This window comes from Chinchilla lanigera, unplaced genomic scaffold, assembly GCF_000276665.1.
Source record: "Chinchilla lanigera isolate Chin_1 unplaced genomic scaffold, ChiLan1.0 scaffold00002, whole genome shotgun sequence".
In the NCBI taxonomy this organism is placed as follows: Eukaryota; Metazoa; Chordata; class Mammalia; order Rodentia; family Chinchillidae; genus Chinchilla; species Chinchilla lanigera.
Genome location: NW_004955403.1, coordinates 42442483 through 42460178, shown reverse-complemented (window position 1 = coordinate 42460178; position 17696 = coordinate 42442483). Strand labels below are relative to the sequence as shown.

Here is a 17696-nt window from a genome sequence, read left to right as displayed (position 1 = left end):
CCTATGACTTATCTTTGACTTTTGATAGTTTACAGAAGGTTTCGTGGAAATAGCTAATTTTAAGAAAGAAATTCACAGAGAGCTTGCTGACTGGGCCATGTTCAAGAAAATAGACCTCAGGTGTTTATGGGCAGAGAGTAGCCGCTGCTCTTGGATTTGGTTAAAAAGAAAACTTCCACCGAGTTGTTTTTCTAATAGTGGAATTATATTGTGCAGTTAAAGTGCTAGAGATCTATCTACATACACTGTTGGTGTGGTCCTGACAAAAAAGCTGAGATTATTTAGAATTGATCTGAGAATGAACTTGCAGAGACTAAGACAAAATCTTTAATAATGTAACAAAAGGCACCACCTGTCCCTGAGGCACCCTTTGCCCCCTCAAACTCTGCCTGCCTTTTTAAATGAACAACACAGCCCCGAAAAGGACTATGTAATGACGACTGAGTAACAGTTTAGGAGAAAGAATTAAAGCCATACTTATTAGTCAGTGACACTGTCAAGAAGAGGCTCTCTCACAAGAATATTTTCTCACTGCCACAGTGCTTTTCATGGCTCATTTTTAAACATCCCCTCATAGGGACATTTTTGATGTCCCCTCCTAGGGACTATGTACTCTTTTCTACTGATTACTCTTCAGCATGAAATTAAATGAATTAAAACATCATTATTTTTTGTTGTTTACCTTCTCTCTTCTAACATCTGTTTATAAAAATTGTCAGAGTATAATACTTAAATATTATTTATTTAGTCCAACACCACATCCTCTCCATTATTAATATTGATAAAACTAAGATTTTCTGACCAGGGGAGCTTTATAAGCATCTTCCCTTAGTATCCGAGAGCGTGTCCAATGGTAAGTGTGATCATGGTACATTACATGTAGATACACATGGGAGTGATGAGATAGGTAGAATCTAGATATAAATAACTGTGACAAAACCGTGTCTCTCTTTTATATACCTTTGCTGTTATAAATTGGAAAACAGAGAACTTCACATCAGAATTAGATCTAATAACTACCCAAACAAGGAACCGCATGAGAATCCATGTATAAATGGTCTAGTTTCTCCATTTATTTTTAACTCAAAATGAATAATAAAATCTCTTCTTCATTTACTGCTCCATAAAAGCTACTGAGAAATAAGTCTGTGTTTTATGAGCCTCAGAAGCATGGTCCAAATTATTCTTCTGTCTCTGCAGAGGCGGCCTGCACTACAGCACTATGCGGTGCTGGTCGCGCATGGTCGCTGGACTGCTGAGGTCAAGTGCTCCAGAGGAAGGGGACAGGCTTTTGCTACGTGATAGCTGAGAAGCCTTGGAACTGACAGTCAGACCTTAGTGTTTGTGTGGAAAACATGAGAGTAGTGGAACACTGAAAACCATGGTGTATCTCCTGAAGTCCTTGAATTAGAAGGCATCATCAGGCATCTACTGTCAACATCTACACCCCTGACTTTATTTTTCTAAAATTTACCACTTTCTAAGCATAGAAAGCACACGCAAAATATATTTTCTAGCAGATATGTGAAAACTTATTTTCTTTTTTTATTTTAAAAATTTTAAAAAAACTAGCAAAACAACAATGAAGACAAAATCAGAACACAAAAGCAATACCTGACCTCAAAACAAAATGATAGGAATTAACAGTGGCTGCTACATCACATACTGTTATCTTCAACAAAGTTGCTCAGTGCACCAGACATAAGAATGTAGGATTGATCAAACAATCAAAGACAGTAACAAGTAATTAAAAAAAAAGAAACCAACATTGGAAATGATGCAGAGCTTCACCAAACAAGATGGTAGGAGTTCAACAATGGTTTTGATACGCCATATTGTTGTTTTCAGATCAGTCATTCTGATTACCAAATTAAGAGTGCAAAATTTGTCAAGAAAAAAGAAAATTTTAGGCATTGACTGTTCCTTTCAATAAACCACAGACATCAGCAATACACCTATTCCAGCTATCCTTATATATACATATACATTTTGTTTTTTATTTCCAAAAAAAAACCAAAATAATAAAAATAAATACATAAACAAAAAAGCATAGAGAACAATAATACAGAATTTCAAAATATGGTGATAGGATATTAACAATGGTTGTTATATTACCTAATGTCATCTTCAAAATGGTTGCACACATAACCAGATATAGGCATGCAAGACTGATCAAACAACTACACATTAACAGTTCTTTTCGATAAACCGCAGACATTAGTAGTGCAATTATCCTAGCTATCCTGTGTATACATATACATAATTTTCCCTCTTCTTTCTTTTTCCTCTCCCCTCCTCCATCTGTTCCTTCTTTCCATTCATACAGTCAACAAATGTTTATTCAATATCTGCTACTTGCAGCTGAAAGCATTCTTTACCTTTATGGGATGGTGTCTAGTGGGAAAGGAGGAAATAAATAAGATTTTAAAAGAAAGTAAGATGTAAGGCTGGTAGAGACGAGAAGTGCAAAGGAGAGAATAAGCATGGATGGGATAAAAGGAGGTGTCTTAGTTACTGTCTTCATTGCTGAGACACTATACCCAACATGTACAAGGTAAAGGAGGAAAGGTTTATTTCAGCTCACAGTTTGTACAGTCACAGCCCATAGTCAGAATTGTGCTCCCGCCACAGAGATGAAGCCAATGATAGAAAATTATCTATGGAAATCATAAAAGTCATTGCCATAATAGTCATTGTATAATATAATGTAGCCAGTGGTGAAGTAGTGTTCATCACTAATTTGTTGAATACTCAGAGAATCCCTAAAAACAATTTTTTTTTGACTGAGACCAAGTTGAACGTTGAACATGTTACTTGTTAAGAAAGATTTTGGATAAAAATAATAGAAAATTTGACCAAGTGTTTAAACAGTGTGAACATACTTGCATCTCGTTTAAGAAAAATGCAAGTGGGTGGTTACTGGCTGCTAAATGCTGCTGTCAGGGGCATACAGTCTTTGCTAAATTTTTGATCTGCTTTCATGGGAAAGCACTGGCTTTCACTGGCTTTTTTGTACTTTCATGTTTACCTCATGGTCTCAAAATGGCTAGCACAGCTCTACACATTTGATTTACCATTTGTTACCAAGATAGCCAAAGCTGCTTTCAGTAAAGAGCCATAGGGGACTTCTGCTTAACATATCGAGGACCAAAGCTAAGCTTCACTGCAAGGCTGCAAGAGAGATGCACGGAGGTGCAAGTGTTATCGTCTGTGATTTAAAACATGTTTTCTCTCGTGGCGCTGGGCACACTGACGTCCTCAATTTAGAAGGAGAAAAGAAAAAAATCACAGCTCTGTTAGCAGAAAAGAAGAAGTTGTCAGGGGATGAGCACTGTCTCCCTGAATTTTATTTGTGACTTTCTTTGATTGAGGTTGACTGTCTGAACTTTGATCATCAAATATTTAGTCTCTGGAACATCAGGCCTTTCAAAAAGGTATTTGCAGCCAGGCATGGTGGTGCATAGCTATAATCCCAGCATTCGGGTGACCGAGGCAGGATTACCTTGAGTTCAAGGCCTGACTGGGCTATGCAGTCAGATCGAGGCCAATCTGAGCTACACAGAGAGACCCTGTCTCAAAAAAATTTAAAAAAGGAGGGGGACTTGCAAAAAGTATAAGGAAAACACTTGAGGATATTAGTATGGACAGAGGTTTGTTTGTTTGTTAATATGAACCCAAAGGTACAGGCAACAAAATCAAAAATTAACAAATAAGATTAGCAAATGAAACAATTAACAGAGTGAAGAGATACTTCATTACATGAAGTGAACATGTAATGAGGGAAAATATTTGCAAGTTCCACCATGTATGTTTGTGTGTGTGTGTGTGTGTGTGTGTGTGTGTGTGAGAGAGAGAGAGAGAGAGAGAGAGAGAGAGAGAGAGAGAGAGAGATAGAGTGAGGGCAGTAGAGAAGAGAGAAATCCAATTAGAAATGGCAGTAGGGATGGGTTTGGAGGTTAGGCCAGGTGTCTGGGGGAAGGAGAGAGGCTGGAGGCAAATGACCTAAACAGACATTCCTCAAAAGAGAATGTACAGATGATCACAAAGGGTATGAAAATGCTCAGTATCAGTAATCATTGGGTAAATGCAGTCAGGACACAATGAGATATCTCACCCCAGTTAGAATGACTCTTATCAAAAAGACCAAAAGTAAAAACCGCTAGCGAAGAAGCAGAGAAAGGAAAACTCATACACTGTTGGTGAGAATCTAAATTAGTACATTGTGGCAAACTGTATGGAAGTTCCTCAGAAACCTAGAAATAGAGCCACCGCATGATCCAGCAATCCCACCACTGGGTATGTACCCAGAGAAATTGAAATCAGTATGTCAGAGAGATACCTACATTTGTATGTATATTTAGCTCTATTCATAATAGGCCAGAGCTGGAGTCAACCTAGGGGTCTGTCCATGGATGAAGAAGATGCAGTTATAAGCACAGGGGAATCTCATCCGTAAATAAGAATGAATTTTCTGTCATTCGCAGCAACATAAATAGAACAGGAGGAAAGTAAGTGAAATAAATGAGCCATCAAGAGACAAATCCTACATGGTCTTACTTGCCTGTGAATGCTAAAAGTCGATCTCAGAGATGTAGACAGTGAGGTAGTGGTTACCCAAGCCTAGGAAGAGGAAGGAAACCAGACAGAGGAGAGGTAACAGGTACTGAAGTGTAGGTGGATAGGAGGAATAACTTACTATGTTCTATAGCACAATGGGTAGGATAACTGTGGTTGACAATCGTTAATGGAACATCTGAAAATAGTACAAGGGATTTTGACTGGTCCCAACACAAACAAGTGATAAATTCCGAGGTTAGAGATGATAAATCAGGATGATTTATCCTGATCTAATTATTGCATATTTTGGGGATGTATTTTTATTTCTTTGAGACAAGGTCTCACTATGTAGCCCAGGCTGGCCTCAAACTCCTAATGATCCTTCTGCCTCAGCCTTCCTAGTGCTGGGACCATAGGCATGTACCACCATGCCTGGCTTCTGTGGGTGTATTTAAATATCACAGTGTAGCACCTAAATATCCACAAGTACTGTATGTCAATTAAAAATAAAGCATCTTCTAGAGTGATTTACAGATTCCCCTCCTACTACTTTGCTTTTCCTCACACTCCCGTTTTAACTGAAAGCTTAAATTTCACAATTGTCCCCAGGGGAAAAAAGATGAGAATCATTTCTTCATTGAGATGGAGAAAGAAAAAAGTCTACCAAAGATGAGATTGCAAAGTTATGACAAAGTATGCCCTTCCTACTCCCCTCAAAGATAATACAATAAGAAATCAATGAAAAAAGGACATTGAAAGTTCTATTCATTCTCATTGCTTTTCTTTTTTTTTTTTCTTTTTTTGGTTTTTCTCTGGTACCAGGAACCGAACTCACGACCTTGCACTTGCCAGGCAGGCGCTTTGCCGCTGAGCTAAATCCCCAGCCCCCTCATTGCTTTTCTTTACTGGAGACAGTTCTGCCTGGCCTCAAAGCATCTTCAGAAGGATTTACATGTTGGGATGAGCCTATAATCCTTCAGGGACAGGACTGAAACCAACGCTTGCTGAGTAGTTCTGAGATTGAAATGACCTTTTCCTAAAATATTTTGAAGGCACATGTTTGATTTAGGTTGAGCAAAAATCTCAGAGAATAGAAAAAAATCAAAGTTATATTTCTGGGGTTTGTAGCTTCTGTCCCTATAAACCTTTCTTTTCAATCAGAAAAGGAACACAGCCACTTGGAACCATAGCACTAAGGTCTCTTCCTCTCTGTCTGAACAACAACAGGGCAGTTTCGGTTTCCCAGCCCCGTTGCACCCTTCCCCTGCTTTGGCCTTTCCTCTGATCTGGTGACTCATATACACCCCACACCTGTGCCCTTTTGTTTATTGACTGACACACCAATGTAATTTATCTGAGATAATAGCCTCGAAGGTAGAGCTGTAGAATGTGTGGGTGAGATGGTTTTCTGCTATGTTATTTTTCAAGCAATTGCTTTCAGTAGTAACAGTTCCTTCAAAGACTGGTAGCAAACCACCCCTATCACCTCCTCTCCTCTTGTCCCCTTCCATGTCACCTCCGGAAACTCCTTCACGCTCTTTTCATCATGTAGATGCTTTAGCTCCATGCAATCCTGTGCCTTACACTGGCCTCCAGGATCTATTTTTACACTGCAGATAGGTCATCTTACTCAATCTTGTTCTTACTGAGAATGGTTTTTTTCATGCATTTTAATCTTGCTACCAAGGCAGCGTGGAGACGGATTAAGTAATAAATTCTGGGAATGAGTAGGACTTTGGAATCAGTGTGTCCTTTGGATATATCTTACTCAGTGTCCTGACCACATGACGCGAATGTGCAGGACGGATGGCATTCTCTATTAGCAGGTGTCCTTATCAAGTTCTCCCGTGGCCTTCTGAGATAATCCTACCATATCATTCTTTATTTTACCGCATTATTTCTTTATGAAGAGTACATATTTATTGGAACGTCTATCAATTTGTAATGCTTTCAGCCACAAGTAGCACTGCTTGATGAACAGTGGCTTAACACATAATGAAGTTTATGATTCATGGCAAACATCCAGAGGTAATAAAGAGTCAGAGTTGGACCCAGCTCGTTGAATTATCAAGAGCTCAACAACTTTACTGTTTGTGTTTTGTCTTTCCTGTTTCCCTCAGGCCTGGCATATTGCCCTGTGCTTTCATGCCTCTTGCCCCAGATCACAAGATAGCAGCTTTAGGAATCATGCTTCTGTGAAAGAAGGAATAAGAATAAGGAACTTGTGCTAGTGCCTTCCCCTCTAAGGGCTCTCCCTCTTCTCAGAAAGCAACCCCCGCAGGAGAAAAAACTCTGACCCAAACTTCTCCTTACATCTCCTTCATCACATTATGTAGCCATGCCGTCTCTAAGATCAGCCTTTGTTGTGGGAGGAACATAAGAAAATAGTCAAGCATGGCTTCTGATTGGCTAATCACCCATGTCTATCAGGAGATACCTGAAACATCCATTGATTTGTGTATCTATATTTCCACATCCATAAAGGAAATGCATAGCTCAAGGAGCATGGGTTCTGGAGTGACACTGCCTGGGTTCAATTCAGAGTTCCATTTCTAGCTTCTTCCTGTGAACTTCTCTGCCTGTGTTTTCTTACCTAAAATGGGAACAGTAATGTTACAAATTGTGTAGGATCGGTAAGAATAACCTAAACCTAGCATGTGGACACTCAGTACATGGCACCATCATCACCCAGAGCACCAGCACCTAGATACTAACCAAACCCAGAGCAAATTTAATGGCTAGCAGCTTTCACGCTTTTGAGAAAGGTAGCACTTCACAGTTACTAACTTAAAACTGACATGTACAAAGCTGACTAGAAAAATCCTTAAGAGATGTATAGTCTTCACAGAATTTGCCTGCCTTCATTCAGACATTTTATAACTGACATGTTCTTTTGTTTAGAAATAAAACACTTTAGGTCTTCTAAAACTTCTTCATGTGTGGAGGCAGCATGGTAAAAGACTTATTTTGACTAGAATGTATCAAATTAAGAATGGAAGACCGTTTTCAATTTGAAATGTATACACACATGCACATGTATACATACATACACACACCACAGTTCTATATAAGTGACTTGGATAGAAATGACATCAAAAAACAGTGGTTGTTAAGGCTACAGAGAATATTCTCTGCAGTGTTCTTCTCAACTGTTAGAGTGAAGGCACCTAGACACGAGAGACCAGGAGGTCAAGATGTTGTTTGAAATCTTAGAGATACTCAATAAATAGGTGATGATGGAGGAAATTCTGCTGAACATGATAAGCATCAGAAAATAATTTGAGGTTCTGCAAACTGCATAATGTTCCTGGTAACTGCTGCTCATCATAGCATAAGAATGGGAGGTGGGGAACCCCAGCAGAAAAGCAATGGAGGGAAATGGAGAACAGCTTCGGGATTGGGGTCTCCTCAGAGGCTGGAGACGCACTCATTATGGAAGGTTCCTTCCGGTTGAATCTATGTAGAGTTACAAGAAGTAGGAGAGAGAGTGAGTAACTGTACTCAGACTATGTTCACAGAGGCCGAGATCACGTGGGGGAGACTCAAGCAATGAGAGAATGAGTCGTAAGAGCCATCCCGTCACTGAAAACCAGAGGACATGGTGCCTCCAGCTTAGACCCTCTTGTGCCCGCATGTGGGTTCTACCTGGTAGCCAGTAACTCCCTGTTGTGTCAGCGTTACTTCCTCAAATACAACAAACAGTAACTAAAATGATAACTTCTTATCTGAATCACTAAATCAGTCTCCTGTAGCTCCTGCCTCTCGTGTGCCCAGTAAATACCCAAGTAATTTGTCGGTGTGGGGAATGAAGTGAAGTGTTCAACAACCGTTCAAGGTCTGCAGGCAGCCAGCACATGAGGTGTGCCGCTCTTACGCCTTTGTAAAACAGTGCACTGACTACATTCTTCTCTTTGTCTCCAGAAAACCCGCTACGAAACTTACGTCAGCATTCTGAAAGAAGGAGGCAAGCAGCTTCTGAGTCACGATGAGAATGAGGCTGCGGGTCTGAAGAAATCACACTCCAGTCCTTCGCTGAACCCTGATTCGTCTCCGATCACCGCAAAGGTCAAGCGTAATGTGTCAGAGCGGAAGGATCACCGACCGGAAACACCGAGCATTAAGCAAAAAGTTACTTAGAATCCAGCTGGGGCCAGGAAGTGCTGGTCATGGAGCAAAATAGAGGTTTTCAAGATCTTTCTGGTAATCCGTGAATATATTAAAAAAAAAAAAGTCTGTGACTAAATGGTGCATTAGTAACTTTTTATATTGTATATTTTTGTTAGTTTCTGTACAGATTGTCTTTGCTCTGGATTTCTTTGCTTTGATGATTTTTTGCAACTTGATAACTAATGCACCTTTTTGTGAGGAGTTAGAGGATCATGACTTCAAAATGAATTCTGTATCCCTTCTCCTTTGATTTTCTCTTATTTGCACTCTGCTCAGTTGTTTCATGTATTTTCAAATCAATCATTATACTTTTTTTTTAAGGTTAAAAAACTTAGTCCATTGTGAAACACTTAACTGGACAAACTCTGTAGTTTAGTAAATTTTAGCCAGAGTTAACATAAGCCTTTATATGTGAAATCTTGCCCGGTCACGGAGGTGAAGTTGAATACTCACACATACTTAAGTGAGAATTACAATACTGGGATCAAGATGTTCCAACATGATGTAGCCCTGCGTGAACCTTAGCACTTAGTGTTGAGTTCCGACCCTGCTGGAAGCAGGGAGCGGGGTGTGAAGACCCAGGACTGGTGAACTTGGGGAAGAACAGGAGCTTGTTTGAAGTGTGGATGCCATGCCAGCCAAGTAAGAGGAAGTAGAGTCATTTTGCCATGGAAGCCTCAGGACAGATGGATACCAAGTTAATTTTGTTTTCTGAAGGAGAGTGGCAATAATAGACTTCTGGGGTAGCTGCCGTAATAGACATGTGTTTAGTCTGACGGAAATTGTTACCTCATTCCCATGGGGTCTTCACTAGGAATCTACAGTCATCTCTGTTGTTAACACACTTTCACCCAGGAGTAGATTCTTTTTTATGCTGAATATATTTAGGCATGAGGTCATTTCCTGGTTATTAGGATATTGGAGTCTTTGTAACAAAACGTAGAAAATGGAGCTCCTTTTGTTCTTTGCTTAAGCCAAGACAAAACAAGAGAGCAAAATTCAGCTGCCGTTGATGAGCGGTGGATATTGGTTCTGAAGACTAAGTCTGAAAGTAGTAGTTTGGATGGTTGTGACTGATAATGGAAGAATCTGCTGGTTGCATACGCAGAGTTTCTTAGTTTCTTCTTATCACACTCTTTTATAGCCACTGCACTCTATCCCTGTTAATCTCGCTCCTAAAACTTCTGCGTCTGTTTTAAATCATGTCTATGTACTCGAAATAGTTCTGTTCACCTTAGGGTCATGAGCTGTACCTGTGACTGTCCCTTTGAAATTCAGGGTGATAAACAGAATGATCACTTCTAGAGGAGGAAAAAGAAGGGAAGGTTCAGCCCCCTGTGAGTTACAAGTGTCAGATTTCTAAACCTTGTAACTGAATTCCCTAAAGCTACCATCTTCCAAAACAACACATCTTCAAAACTAATGGGATCATTCTGAATATTCTTTTTCCTCCCATGGACATTTTCTCTACTTCTACTTCATGTTTTAGTTGAAGGTACTATGACCAAAGAATCGGCTGCTCTGCATGAATAGCATGGTCCAAGTGGATTAGAGAAAACTTGCTCTAAAACCATGGTATTTCTAGTAATATATTGTTACAATATACTTACATTTACTTACATGATTATTTATTAATGTTTACTTCCCCTATTTGCAAAGTTGGTGCACAGAAGAGAGTAACCCCTCTGTATGGTTGTAGCTCTCGCTTTGTGGTATTTTACCACACTTTTGAAAAACTTACTCTTCACCTCTATCTTTTTTAGATAAAGGTAATGTCTAAATTTATGATTCAGAACTATCAAACACACTAGTAACCAATATGACCTAGATACCCGAATCATTTTGGTAGCTTCTTACCAAATTCAAGATTTCCTTAAGTTGTCTTTCTCTTGAAATCTGAATTATCAGTGTTTGTTTTCTGCCTGAATATTTATACTAGTTGAGGAAGAAGAGAGGTACGTAGACCACATGATCTATAAGCTTCAGTAACTGAAGATAAGTTGACATCCCTGACTAGCTTGAATGTGTTTACCCACAGTGTGTATCTATGTATATAAAATGTTTATGTATATTTTACTTAGAGTATATAATGCATATTGAATGGTACCTTGCTGCAGTATTTCTGATGTTTAGAGTAGTCTTAAAATACTCGGTTAGCATCAGCACCCCCATAGCACTGTTCCTGTTACAGGACTCACCAATGTTAGGTTCAGAGACTTCCAGACATGCTAATGGATAGTCAGATGGCAAGGGTGATTATGAAGCAGCAGTTAAAAACAACCTTAAGGTTCTTTTGTGGGCCAAGATCCCAGGCTACCATGGTGTGATGCTATCCATTTATACAGGGTGGGTTGAAAACACCTCTTCCCTGAGGCCTCCGGAAGGATGCTGTCTGCTGTCAGTGTGTGTTGCAAGCCAGGATTTATCCTGGGACAGGAAATAGTCTCTGATACAAGCGGTTCCTGAGAGTCTGGTCCATAGCCAGCCACTTTTTCTGTTGTGATCATTTCTTCTCAGTGGTATCTAGTCAAAGGAAATGGAAGGTGTTTCCTTTTGCAGCTATTTAGAGCCTGTTGCACTATTCACGGTACAGAGGAGCCGCCCTCCTCCCTCCCTTCTGAAGGTACTCCTCCCCATCCCCACCTGAGTCCTCATCCCTACCTCAGAGCCCCGGGGCCTTGGGACTTCTCTCCATGTGGGAAATCATCACTCTTTTTCTCACACATATTTTCGATATTAATTTTTAGTGTAGAAAATCCTAATAAGTCATTGAAATACCTTGCTGATAGTCTTGTTATAAATTGGCCAAGGAAGGTGGGCCCTATGTATAAAATCTGTGGATGTTTTGGGATCTGCCCCCTCTTCACATACCGACTTTTGCAGTGAGATATTGGGGACGTTTCAGCAATCAGACTTAGTTACTAACATATATAGTCTTTATTTCCAGACCATAGACATTTCTGAAATACTTTTTTTAACCAGTTACCTAAGTCTTAGCATTGTCTAATTAAACCAAGCAATATTTTTGTGCATTTTAATTAATCTCAGCAAAACCAACATGTGGGAGAGTCCTCTGGTAGAAATAGTTCCTGGAGGGTATGTAACCTTTTTTATTACTCTTAAGTAAAGAAGGTAGAAGGCATTTTCTCAGGCAGCAGTAATCTTGTGCTATCTGCAAGACCCTTAATGCTTCTCCCACTGGCACCCTAACCTGGGAAGTGAGGACTGTGTCCTATACAGAAGCGACACAGGCAATTAATTCTAGAAGAAGAAAATGTGGCTGGCTTTTCAAAGACCAGCTAGGTTTGTATTTTACCATGCAGCCAGACCACCGAACTTTTAGAGTTGGGGGAGAATTTGCATAACCAACAGGAATGAGGACTTCTGCTGCCTAAGTACCAAGTTACACAGACTTTTTGGCTGTTTTTGTCCACTGCTGTCTTTACCCACTGCCCCACTTATAATCTAAAAGCCCAGAAAGCCATTCTTAGATAAAGCACAGCCTGCTTTGCCCTGAGCTATGCCTCTTCTCTGCCTGGACGATAGCAGAAAACCGACTTTCCAGAAATCAGCTTCTCCCTTGTCTTCGTGTCAAGACCATTTGAGGTTCAGCTGATTGCCCTTAGAAATTGAATTCTTTGGCATTTTTCCTTGTAGTCATCACTTATATCACTCAGTTCACAGTAAGTTTCTTAGGTGTGCAGGTTCAAATCGCGGTAGGGTAGTTCTTGTGGACTTGGCAGGTCAGTAGCCACCTTCCTCAATTTTAGCAGAGAATGATCCCTTCACTTTTTAAAAAACAAATTTTTTTCACTTGTACAACTAGCATTGTAAAACAAACAGACAAAAAAAATCAGTGGGGCATCCTAACACTTGTTTTTAAAAATGGAGTCTACTTGATGAATGATAGTGCCACTTTATGATTGATCGTATCTGCCTAAATAAATTAGTGAGTTCTGTGGGCAGCTGAGCATGTAGGTCTACCTTTCTCCCAAGTATTTGGCCTTTTTCATCCAGGCCAGGCCGCTGATCTCTTTCAAGGCCAGCAGATCACTCCCTCTCACCAGTCTTTTGCTGTCTTACACCATCATATCATCTAGGGATTGTAGAGATAACCACAAAATATTCCTGTGATAGATTATTGACAGAGATATAGAGGTACTTTGTCACTGCTTTTCCTTTTGGATTCCCTTTCCACCTCTTACTCTTAAGAGAAGGACTGAAGTCCAAGATCACTCTCTTTTTATATGTATAGTATCCAACCCCAGGCAGGCAGCCTTCTGCTTAGGACAGTAATTGGCCCATTGCATGCAGAGAGAGAATGTCAGTAAGTACTTGAATCTGCATGACAGTTTGTTGACTTGAATGCAACAGCAAGGAAATATGGCAAGCTAATTGTATATACAATAGGTTTTTGTAGGTGTCTTTGGCTCGTCCTTTGTAATTTACGTGTGTATTTGTTGTATCGTAGGCTTTCAGAAATATCCGTACAGACAGTATGTCGGGTGTCAAAGATAATGCTTTCTGTCATGTGCCAATGTTGTATTTGTGGGTATTTATAGTTGTATGTATGTATACGCATCAATATGTAGATTGTGTATCCGTATATGGTATATGTACATCAAAATTATTTTGTCTGTAGTAACCAGTGTGATATGAAAAGCAAGTAAAAACCTCATAGGACCGATTATATAATGCAGCTGTTGAGAGTACATATAGTGGTATTGTTGTATTCAACTCAAATTCAAATGATATTTTGATTAAATTTTAATAAGACTTTGGGCTGGGAAATTCCATCTTTGAGCTGTGAATCACCAGGGCAAAAATGACTTTGAACTAAATCATGTGAATCTATTAAAGTGTACAGTCTGTAATCCCAAGGGGGTAGCTCAGTATAATTTGGGAAATACCGAATGAAAAGGGGGAGAAAAAGGCAACCTGTGCAGTTTTCATAACTTTAGTATTAAGAGCACTTAAACATAAAGTTGAACTGACAATTGTGGGCTTATTACAAAATGTGATGCTTACAGCACACATTCTTTATTGTTGTAATTAGTCCAGAAAATGTAGTTTTGAGAAGTTAAGTAAGTATCCACCATATAATTTATGTACCTATGTATATTTTATAGTAGCTCAAACCATTCTCCTGGTGCCGCATCCTTACCCTCTTTAAAGAAATATCACAAATGCTGAAGTATATCAGGGCATCCCAAGATGGGGTACTGTATTCCAGGTTTGCAGTTGCACAAGTTAGCAACTGGTATCACAGGTAAAAGGACTCCAGGAGCAGGTTAAAACTTTATTTAATATTTTTATACTTAGGTCTCTTTTTCCTGCCTCTCCCCAAAGAAGAGCCACTGGCCTTAGTTGTTTGACTTTATTGCTTATATTATAGAGTGTAAATAGATAACTAGAGACTCAACTTTTATTAACCAGCATGTTTGGTGTATTTAAAGCAGCGACTGAGTGTGTTTGAGTGTGTGGTCGAGAGCAGTGTCTTTTGTTGGGAACACGCTGCCTCATGTCTTTGTATCTGATTCAGAGAATTGGAATTGTAGGGTGGGAGTCTAATCTTCAGCCCCAGTCTGCAATAGTGTCTTGGTAGTTACACTTAGTTTTTTTAATTCACTCTACAGTCTCAAACTATTTTTGCAGATATATATTTCCTAATTTGTTCTTGACGTGCAGGGGACTGGGCCTGTGGCTGATGAGCAGGGTCTTAGTTCTGCAAGAGTATTTCCATCTGAGAATTATCTGTGACTTGTGGGAAAAAAAAAAACAGCCTTGTGATTCAGAAATCATATAGAAAAAGACTAGTAGAAATAAAAGTTTTATTTTGGGCCTTAGTCATTTGCAATGTTTGGATTTTAATATAAAGCCATGGAGGCTGTAAAGCCAAGTAACCATTTGACATGGATAATAATATCCACTTTAGACAGAGTATATATGCACGTTGATTTTTAATGCCATTAAGATGTTTTTAAAGCTATAGGAACCAGAGTAATTAGACCAAATTGAAATGGAGTGGGTGAGTAGGCTGCCTTCCACTTAGGGTAAGCCGTGAATGTGTTTGTTCAGTCCTCTGCTCCTAAGAAATTCAGAACCAGTTTACTGGTAAGGAAAAAGTTGATGAGTATGGACCCTTTTCTGTGTACACTTGCTTGCACACACGCACACAGTGAATGTTTTAACTTATACCAATGTACGACCTTAAGACACAAAGGGCCCAAGTATTCTAAAGAGATAATGAACAACGATGTAGAAACTATGTCATGGATGTTTTCTAAGGACCAGGGAAAAATCGGGGCTCTTTTGTCTGACCCTGAGATGCGTTGCATTGTTAACAAAGAAGTAGGGGGCTACCTGTCATGTCCATCCTGATGGACCACAACTTGAAAGTTCACAAGCAGCAGCTTTCCAACATCCACTGGTACCTCAGTACCCTGGGGAAAGATCCAGAAAGCCAGTGTGTACCATTTTCCAAGGTACTCATGCTATTTGCTTTGAAGGTCATTCCTTTGAGAAAGGACTGCCAATGGACAAGCCAGGAAGCACTCCCATAGAAGTGCAGACCCCCTTCTGAGCTATACTGGCAAGAGAGCTCATACTGAAGGATGCTGGGTAGGTGAGCACTTTTCCATCTGCAAGCAGAGAGAGGAGAGAAGTGAGAAGGAACCTAGTGAAAAGAGCATTTCCCTTTGCAGGGTAGAGAGCCAAGCTCTCACTAACAGTGTTGTGAAATAAGCACCTTAACTTCAATTCCTGAAAAGGTTGGTTAATGGAGAGAATTTTGGAGTTACACCGAATATTTGCCCTTGTTCTGCAAGTCTTCAGACACTCTTAGGAGAGTCCCAGCCACAAGGCTCGAAGAAGGACCGTGGTGCAGGTCTGAGGCTCACTGCTGTGAACCCTGAATAGCAGGGCACCATAGAGGGAGATAATGTCCCCTCTCTGGAGCTTCTTCCCTGGCCTTCCACTCCACTTCGGCTTCTACTGAGCAGCATATTCTGGGTTTCAAATGCTTTAGGAATCCAGTTGTCCCAGTGGGTTGACCCTGCTGAGGCAAGACACCAACTCTGAGGGTGACAGTTACTCGGGCGGCACATGATAAAGGTAATGAAAACAGTCCTCTGCCTGAAGCAAAGATCACAAATTTTGCCTTTGCAAGAAATAAACCGGCACCCTGAGCTCCATCCAGGGTTGGATGGTATCTTTGCCTTTGCACCCAGATTTCCAGAAATGAACACCGTTTCATTTCTGTGGGAAGGGTCAGGAAACACCAACCTGCTCAGCCATTCCGCTCTGTCCAGACGAGAGCTGTTGGGTAAAGGCCTGCATGCCTCCCTGCACCCTCTTCTACCTCACGTTTCAGGAGCCCATTTCTAGAACAGAGATTTATACAAGTGCGGAATCCATATTGTCAGCCTTGGTTACTCTGGGACCTGCAGAAAGGTGGTAATTTGTATCTTTTAATATCAAACAAGACTTTAACTTTTCCAACCTATTAGCTGGATTATATTCACTGTGGCTCAAGCTAATTGCCAGTGTGGGACATTCCTTTACCTTCAGAGTTTTCTCCACCAATCATTTCAATTTCATTGCGGTCCTGGTGCCATATGTCCCCTGCAAATGGTGAAAGCAATTAGTGACAAAGTAGCAGCCTACTCCTTTTTAGTGGCCAAACTGTCAGACTTGGGAAAGCCAAATTAGTGGTACCTTGTTAGGTACTGGAAAGATGTTGCTTACTGTCACCTACCAGACTTGAGAAATGCTGTCGAGAAAATGGTGGCATTTATGGTGGTCCTCTTTTGAATGGAACAGTAACTTACGTGGATATTGTTAAAGTGTTTAAAGACTATTATGAAAATTAAGTTTACATTTTACAATTGCTTTATTTTTTATTAAAATAGTTGTATATAAATATTACCCTATTTCACTGTTATTAAAGTAAACCTAACCCTTGTAGACAAGTGGGTCATCTGATCTGTATAGAAGCTGTGATACATATAGTACATTTCTCTATTATGTAAATGTTCATGAATATAACTGTTCCTGTGTTTTTATAAGTTGGGGGTGTTTTTTTGTTTCATGACAACAAAAATTATTGCATTTAAAATGGTTTTTATGTAATAGAAATCATGCAAAATAGTGAAGGAATTAAAATATGTATATGGTATATGTTAAATGTACAAACTTTAGAAGGAAATAAATCCAACAAATTTCAATCATTTGGGGGAATGTTTTTCTTTGCTTATTTAAGCAACTAGAATATCTTTAAAAATGAATAGCACAACACCCTAACCCTCCTCCATAAAAAGACAACCAGGAGACCCAAGATGAAGGTTGGCTGCAGTGACTGACTGAGGTGGTGAGAATGTTAAATTGTGATTGCTGACTCACCTCCTGAACTTCTGTGATTTGTGTGTGCAAAAAATATATATATATTGGTAGGTACTATTAGACTTCAGAGGCTTGTTGTCCTAACGGAGGAGGGAGGCTTTGAGCAGAGGAGAAACAAATGAACTTCTTGAAGCAATTTCAAGAGTCATTTGCTTTCCTGTTTACTTCTCATCAAAGCAAGGGGACCATGGAATTAATTATTGTCCTACAGTGCAAATGCTAACCTCCAAATCACTGCTTTATTGTAGCTAGTGTTGTACTTTTGTGTTCTCTTAATGGAACCTAATGTTAAATTAAGATCTGTTGACTTGGATAATGAAAAATAAAATTCCGCCCAAACTTCTGAATACTGGAGAAGGTGTCTTATGTTTGAGAGTCTGGGGTTTTGTTGGTGTTTGTTTTTTCATTTGTTTGTTTTGTGATGCTGGGATTTGAACTCACACATGCGAGGCAAGTGCTCTACCACTGAGTTATCCCCCCAGCCCTGGGCTTTTTTAAATGAGATCTCTAGACCTAAACCTCTTAAACCTAAATAAAAGCAGTGCCTAGCAGAAACCAAAACTGCTGTGATA

The 17696-nt window shown here is 39.8% G+C and overlaps 1 protein-coding gene across 2 annotated transcripts in view; it reads left to right on the top strand.

The window, feature by feature from the left end:
• Window positions 1-17471, top strand: part of Psd3 (pleckstrin and Sec7 domain containing 3) — a 500607-nt gene extending 483136 nt beyond the window's left edge. For both annotated transcript variants that reach the window (XM_005373608.2, XM_005373613.2), the window contains one exon: window positions 8479-17471. In XM_005373608.2, the coding sequence (XP_005373665.1) occupies window positions 8479-8694 (216 nt within the window). In that variant the 3' untranslated portion in view covers window positions 8695-17471. The remainder of the gene's footprint in view (window positions 1-8478) is intronic.
• The last annotated feature ends 225 nt before the right edge of the window (window positions 17472-17696 follow it).